Source organism: Gadus macrocephalus, chromosome 7, assembly GCF_031168955.1.
Source record: "Gadus macrocephalus chromosome 7, ASM3116895v1".
In the NCBI taxonomy this organism is placed as follows: domain Eukaryota; kingdom Metazoa; phylum Chordata; class Actinopteri; order Gadiformes; family Gadidae; genus Gadus; species Gadus macrocephalus.
This window is the reverse complement of record NC_082388.1, coordinates 11,800,536-11,808,035: the sequence shown is the minus strand read 5'-3', so window position 1 is coordinate 11,808,035 and position 7,500 is coordinate 11,800,536. Positions and strand designations below refer to the sequence as shown.

Here is a 7,500-nt window from a genome sequence, read left to right as displayed (position 1 = left end):
AGATTTAAAACATACAGGTCTCTCTCTCTGATTCTCTGTCTCTTTCTCTCTCTTGTTCTCTCTCTCTCTCTCCCTCTTTCACCCTCCCTCCCTCACCCGCCGTGACAAACCTTCTCTATGAGTCACGGAAGCCTCCCTCTCTCTCTCCCACCCTCTTCCTCTCTCTCTAACTCGCTCTCTTCTCTCTTGTTCACTCTCTCTCGGCTCTGAAAAACCATTCCCTTTGACACGAAGATAATATCCAAAACCTACTCTGGCGACGAGAAAACTCGTCCAATTCTCTCAATATCTGCTACGACATCCCCCCCGCTCCCTCTCTCTCCCTCTCCTCCCCCACCCCCTCTACCTCCCCCTCCCTCCCCTGCCTTCCACATCTCTCTCTCTCTCTCTCTCTCTCTCTCTCTCTCTCTCTCTCTCTCTCTCTCTCTCTCTCTCTCTCTCTCTCTCTCTCTCTCTCTCTCTCCCGTTTCTCTCCTCTGTCTCTCTCTCCTCCTGTACTGCGGGTGTCTGAGAGCCGGGGATTTTGTCCTCCGTCTCTTGGCTAATGAAGGGCCGCAGTAGCATCCCTTCCCTCTGTCCGTGTGTGGTAGGTGGCTTTACCTGTATGTGCCCTGCTCTGCTGTCTGCTGCTGTCCTCCGCTTGCTGTGTTGACATGATGAGCGAGTCTGCTTCGAGGCTCTGGTGGTGGTGGGGATGTCTGTGTGTGTATGCACCGTATGTGCGTGTGTGTGTGTGTGTCGGTGTCTGTCTGTCTGTCTGTCTGTCTGTCCCTGTGTGTATGAAACAAACGCAGTTGTTCCATATTTCTGTGTGCGTGTCTGTGTGTTTGCGTTTTGGAAACGCGGTTTCTGAGATGGAGATGTGGCTGTTGGCGTGTGGGTTGTATGTTCATGGTTATTCATTTGGAGGCGTGGAGGGGGTGGGGGGGCCGGGCACATGTGGGTGTGTATGTTTGTGCGTTGTTCCGCTCATCATGTGTTCTGCTCATGTGTTCTGCGTGTTTGTATGTGCACAGAGAACTCGTGTCGGACTTGTTGATTTTTTAATTATTTAGCTCAGCTTCTAAGTATGCGTTCTTGTTTTGGTTTTGGATTCCATAGGTTTGCTCAACCAGATGTATGCCTGCTTGAACTGCGTGCATAAATGTGCGTAATGTATTTAATTTTATTGCATTCATTTATTCTTTCATACCCAAAAAACTTGTAGGGAGGGATTTATGACTTTCAAGGAATGCATTTTAGATGACGTTCTCAGTTTGAATTAGCCTAATTTCTAGAACTGACTTTTCGTTTATCAACAGTTTACATACATGTCTATCATGTTTTTGTCTATGTTAAAGGGTGGCATTTGTGTGTCTATTTACTCGTATGCATGTGTGTGTGCACACGTGTTTGTATGTGTGCACAGACACTGCATCTCTCTCACATGCATCTGTTACGTCTACACTGGTATGTGTTCATATCTCTAAATCTGGAACTTGTGCTTGTGAGGACGTGTGTTTGTGAGGACGTGTGTTTCCGAGGATGTGTTGTGTGTGAGGACGTGCGTTAACGAGGACGTGTGTTTATGAGGACGTGTGTTTGTGAGTATGTGTGTGTCTGTGAGGATGTGTGTTTGTGAGGACATGTGTTTGCGAGGACATGTGTGTTTGTGAGGACGGGGGGTTGTGAGGAAGTATGTTTGCGAGGACGTGTTGTTGTGAGGGTGTTTAGTTGTGATGATGTGTAGACATGAGGAAGTGTGTTTGTGAGGACGTGTGTTTATGAGGACGTTTATTTGTGAGGACGTGTGGTTGTGAGGACGTGTGGTTTTGAGGATGTCTGGTTGTGAGGACGTGGGGTTGTGAGGACGTGTGGCGCTCTAGGGACCCATAGTAAGGTCGCTTTTCAGCACGGTTAGCAGTGGAGCTAACATGCTGAAATTGGTCTGAGAAGAAAACCTTTGCAAAATAAATCAAGCCATTAAGGTATTCACAATGAAACCCAAATGCATTGCTGATCTACGACCTTTGAGAGAGGTGTCTGCTAGGAAGACACATTTCCCAGAATATAGAGACACTCATTGTGAAATAATCATTGATTCAATGGTAGGGAGCGGAGTGGTTTCTCTCTCTCTCTCTCTCTCTCTCTCTCTCTCTCTCTCTCTCTCTCTCTCTCTCTCTCTCTCTCTCTCTCTCTCTCTCTCTCTCTCTTTGCTGCTTTCTAAACTCATGCTCACTCTCCTTCCTATAGTGTTCCCATGAGCACTTGTATAAGCCTATTAAAAAGAGGCTTGTGTTGCTTTAAAGGGATGCAACTGTGGTATGTTGTTAATATGTGAATTGATTCACCATGTAGAACCTACGCCAATTTCATTAAACAAAGCATTCAAACAAAGGGCTCTTCCAATGAGACATAGGTTATAAGTCATGTTTTTAAGCCACTACTCCTACATACCTCTGCTAAGAAAAAGAAAAATATGTGTAAGAATACTGTCTTTTTTTCACTGATTTAAGCGTTTCCAATGACACCTTCAATTTAAGAACAATGTTTATTATTGTCATTACACAACAAAATTAGCTCTCTGCATTCAACCCATCACTAGTTATAGCACTATGAGATGTGGGCAACCATTACTATGACGCCCAGGGACCAACTCCAGGACACGTATGTCTTTAATGTGTTTAGGGTGTGGGAGACAACCCAAATGAACAGGTAAATAACAAACTCCTCACAGAGTGGTGCTCTTCCCAGGACTTTCTCATCACTGTGCACTCGTTCCACCCACAAATTACATTGATTTCATTTCTCAAAATAATGCTTGATCTGTAGTTACGGTCACTATAATACAAACCTAAGACTATTAGAATGACTAAACTTCTTCTTTGTACTACAGCTGAACAGACGTGAGCTGTAAATAATCTGTAAATTAAGAGATTTGAGTATGAACTCAAATCAAACCACAAACAACACTAAACGAGGGGAGATGTGAAGTAAAGGAGAATGAAGCAATAAAACGAATGGCAGGTTGCGTGTAAAATACAGTTGGACAGAAGGGAGAAGCAAAGCCATTTTATCAGAAGGACGTGGTTCCTTTTCTCACTTCAGTATCTGTGAAGATCCATCCGAAATGTCTTAATCATATGTAAATGTGATTTTTTTAGATATGGAGCTAAATCTGACTTCTAGCGCAACAAGCAAATGCCATGACAACTGTACTCACGCAGGATTGGCTGTGTAATATCGAGCCTCGCTGTTGATATGGCAACTACCAAGACCACTTTGTAACTTGAAAAGTGCCCTATAAATATACTGCATTATTAATATAAGTGTATTGGCTGTTGGTGCTACTTTTAGTAGTGGTATTACCCGTAGTATAAGTGTGATATTTGTATAGTATTAGTGGTAGTGTTCTGATTATAATAACGATATCAGAATTGGTATTGTGTTGTGGCGACGCTGGCTGCCATCGGTAAGGTTCTGGTTCGAGCCCCAATGTATGAAGCCTAACTGGCGGCAGCTTATACCAAGATGCTCCTAACCCCTGCACCTGCTCTTTGATGACATGGATCTGAATTAACTGTAGGTCAACTTGGATTGCCTATGTATTACTCACTCATTATAGTAATATTAGTATTTGAATATTCCTTAGAATAATTCCTTCATCGTTTTGTGATTTGCTCATTCAATCTTTTGTGTGGAACTTTTATAATCAACTAACAATAAAACACTTTTGGGAGGTTTGAAGCAGAGGTGCAACCAGTCACTTTATTATATAAGATACATCTGTTGAGGTTGTTATTCTTGTTGTTCTTGTTGTCTGCATAATAAGCTAATGTTTAGCTGTAAAGGCAACAGTCAAACCGAATGTGTACTGTATAAATCATTACAAACAAACCAAAAATTAACAATATCTGTAGTTTTAGTAATGACTAGGAACAATGGAGCTAATGAACGTTCACATTCAATGCTGCTTGATTGGTTTCCGTATCTAGAACGTAGTTTTTTAAAGATCCCATGGCATGCTACTTTATGAATACTTTTATATAGCTGTTAGTGGGCCCCTAATACAGTACTTGAAGACGTTTAAGAAATTCAGCCTTGGTGCAGATTACTGCCACTACGAGCCAGTCCCACAATGAGCTATCCACAAACGTGCCGTTTTTTAGAGGGGGTGTGGCCCTGAACAGCTTGCGGCCACGATACCATGCGCTAATTTTTACAGTGGATGTATCACAATGACGAGGCTCACACAGCTTTTCCCCGTATTCTGTAAATATTCTAGAACACTCCGGGTGCTCCAATGGGAGTCCTGGAGCTCTATATCTAAATAATATAATATTATACATAGATATCTATATCATATAATACATATTATCACGGCAAAAAGCTACGTGCGCCTCCAGACAATATTATTTATCTCAAACGACTGCGTCGGGTTATCCGACGTCTCTGGTTCTTCCACTTCCACATCAATCGGAGACTGAACCGCGACATGGAGGAGAAAGGGATGGTCGCCCACGATTGTTGACCACGATTGTCTCCCGCCAGAGCCCTGCTTCCCCGCTGCCGAGGCACAACCGCCTCGGCAGCGGGCAGTGGGCAGCGGGCAGTGGGCAGCGGGCAGTGGGCAGTGGGCAGCGGGCAGCGGGCAGTGGGAAGCGGGGCTAAGGCGGGAGACAATCGCGGGCAACAATCCCTTTTTCCGCCATGTCGCGGTTCATTTACTTCAGGGAGTCAACGCCAAAGTTCCTTTCCCCACATTCCTTCTCAACCATGGCTGAGATAACCCCCATTCTTCTCAATACCAGAGACGTCAGAGAGCCCGACGTGTTATGCGCCATAACACCAACAGCAGAACGGTTATCCAAATAACATAGAAGTGTACAACACTTTCGCTACAATGTGTGTATTCACACCAGTGTTGTTTTTGGCAGGCATTTTAGATTTAGTTTTAGTCTTAGTCTTTTTGACGAAATGCTTCTTAGTTTTAGTCCCATTTTAGTCATTTCTATCTTTGAAAGTTTTAGTCTAGTTTTAGTCTGACGAAAACTCAAAAGGTTTTAGTCTAGTTTTAGTCCGACGAAAACTCGTCGGACTGTCGCACTCGTCGCACACGGCACACTCGTGTGTGCCGTGTGCGTGCAGGCGCAGCTGCGCGCGAGCGAGGCTTTTAGTGTGTGATGGGGGCGTGACTGTTAGGACAAGCAGCTGGCTCCATTTCTCCATTTCTTTTCCGCATATTATAGTTGGCGGGAAAAAAGCATGTTTTGAAACTTTGTTCGTCCACTCACTAACAATTTAGTCTCGTCTAGTTCTCGTCTGACGAAAATGTCTACATTTTTCGTCACATTTTAGTCTTTATATGGCTTTGGTGACGTTCGTCTTAGTCTCATTTTCGTCATGGAAAAAAGGGGTCTGACGACGTCATTTTCGTTTTCGTCTTGCCTGACGAAAACAACACTGATTCACACACACCCACACACACACACACACACACACATGTGGCGCTCGCACGGTCGTAGTTCATTGTTTCATTGGTGGGCCAAATTCTCTGAGTGGGCAAAGGAAAGAAAGGGGAGGTACCTTTTCAAAGGCAGAGCAGGATACCTACTGCACGTTTTTCACATTACACCATTTTCTAGCTACTGAGGGACCACAGGCAGACTAGGGGAACTCATATTAATGTTAGAAAACCTCATACATGTTCATGCCATGGAACCTTTAAGTTACGGAAGCAGCTCTTTTTAGATGGAGCTGCAGGTGTTTAGGACTGAGATGATTCCTACAACAGAACCTGTTGATACTATGTGCTTAATAGGTCTAAACATCAGTTTTGGCAGGGGACACATTGGGTTCCATAGTGTGAGGGGTGACCATTGTCACAATGTCACACTTGCTTGAGCAGATATTGCAGCCAATAGAAAACTACCACTCTATAATATACATCTACTGTATATGAAATATAGTTCTCAAATATAACTCTAGAGATGTTTTAAACATGTACAGTATTTACAGTACTGCACTATCTTCCTACCGTGCAGTGTGAACAATAATTTATGCTATAGATGTATTCATGTATCTACTAGGACTTCAAATTGAATTCTTGATAAACAATACAACACCCTATCTCTTTGATGAGTACATATCATGATAATTGTATAATTATGTTATACTACACAGTACAGTACACCGGAAATATAACTTCAGTATGTTATACTACACAGTATTACAGTGTAGTACATCTGAAACATAACTCACTGTTTATGGGATACTACAAAGTATTACAGTGTAGTACATCCGAAACCTGACTCACTGTTTATGTTATACTACACAGTATTACAGTGTAGTAACCCTGAAACCTAACCCTAGACGTTTATGTTAGTGTAGTACATCTGAAACCTAACTTACTGTCCTTGTTATACTACATAGTGTTACAGTGCAGAAGCGCTGAAACATAACTGTAGATACGGCTCTGGAGTGCAGGTGTAATCAAGGTGCAGTGGATATCTCTCCCTCCTCCTCCACTGGGACCAGAGAGCATCTTACTCAGCTAAAGCTGCAGGTATTTCCCCTTCCTCCTACGAGGATTGCTAGATTAACCAGCGCTACCCTCTCTCTCTCTCTCTCTATTGCTCACTCTCTCTCTCTATCGATCCCTCTCTCTTTCTCTCTCCCTCTTTGGCTCCCTCCTTCTCTCGCTTCCTCTCTCTCTTTCGATCCCCATTTCTCTCTTTCTCTCTCTCTCTCTCTCTCTCTTTCGCTCTCTCTCTCTCTCTCTCTCTCTCTCTCTCTCTCTCTCTCTCTCTCTCTCTCTCTCTCTCTGTCTCTCTCTCTTTGGGCTCTGTTGGTAAATCTTGCAGCATTTATTATTACCATTCTGGGTCTGAGTTGTAGTCGAGGACCTGGGTGTGTTCAATTCCAGGCCGAAGGTCCCAGGTTTGATCCCCCAGTGTCCACAGCCTAAGAAGCTGTAGGCATCCTTGAGCAGGATGACCCCTGGCTGCTATACCGTCGCCTAAATGTCAGCATCAGCATCTAGATTGTACTGTATGTGGCGTTGGACAGAAGAGTGTGCTGTATAGTGACTAAACCAAGACAAAGAGCAGGGGCTCCTATATAAATGCTATTGGTGGTGATAAGGGATCAGGGTGCTCTGCTGATTGAGTGGAATGTTTCTGGGGGTCCCCCCCTCCCATCCCACCCTTGCAGATGTTGTCATGGAAACACACTGGTTCTTTTTTTGGGGGGGGGGGGGTTCTCTCCCTGTGCTGCAGTGGAAATGTGAACTTCTGTGTGTGTGTGTGTGTGTGTGTGTGTGTGTGTGTGTGTGTGTGTGTGTGTGTGTGTGTGTGTGCTCATTGTATTCACTATGGGAGCCCTCTCTCTTCTTTACTGTGAGGTAAAATAAAAGCTGCCTGTATGCTGCGTATGACTGCAGTTGAAAGGGATGTTTGTGTGTCTGTATATATGTGTGCGTGTGTGCATGTGTTTAGGTGTGTTTGTTTGGTGGGGTGAAAT

The 7,500-nt window shown here is 43.9% G+C and overlaps 1 protein-coding gene across 3 annotated transcripts in view; it reads left to right on the top strand.

The window, feature by feature from the left end:
- Positions 1-7,500, top strand: part of LOC132461566 (disks large homolog 4) — a 77,090-nt gene that overhangs the window by 20,891 nt on the left and 48,699 nt on the right. The window contains exon 1 of one of the 3 annotated variants that reach the window (XM_060056756.1): positions 435-586. The exons of the other annotated variants lie outside the window; for them this stretch is intronic. Coding sequence (XP_059912739.1) covers positions 545-586 — 42 coding nt within the window. The 5' untranslated portion in view covers positions 435-544. Of the gene's footprint in view, positions 1-434; positions 587-7,500 lie in introns of those variants that run through there. 3 annotated transcript variants of the gene reach the window in all.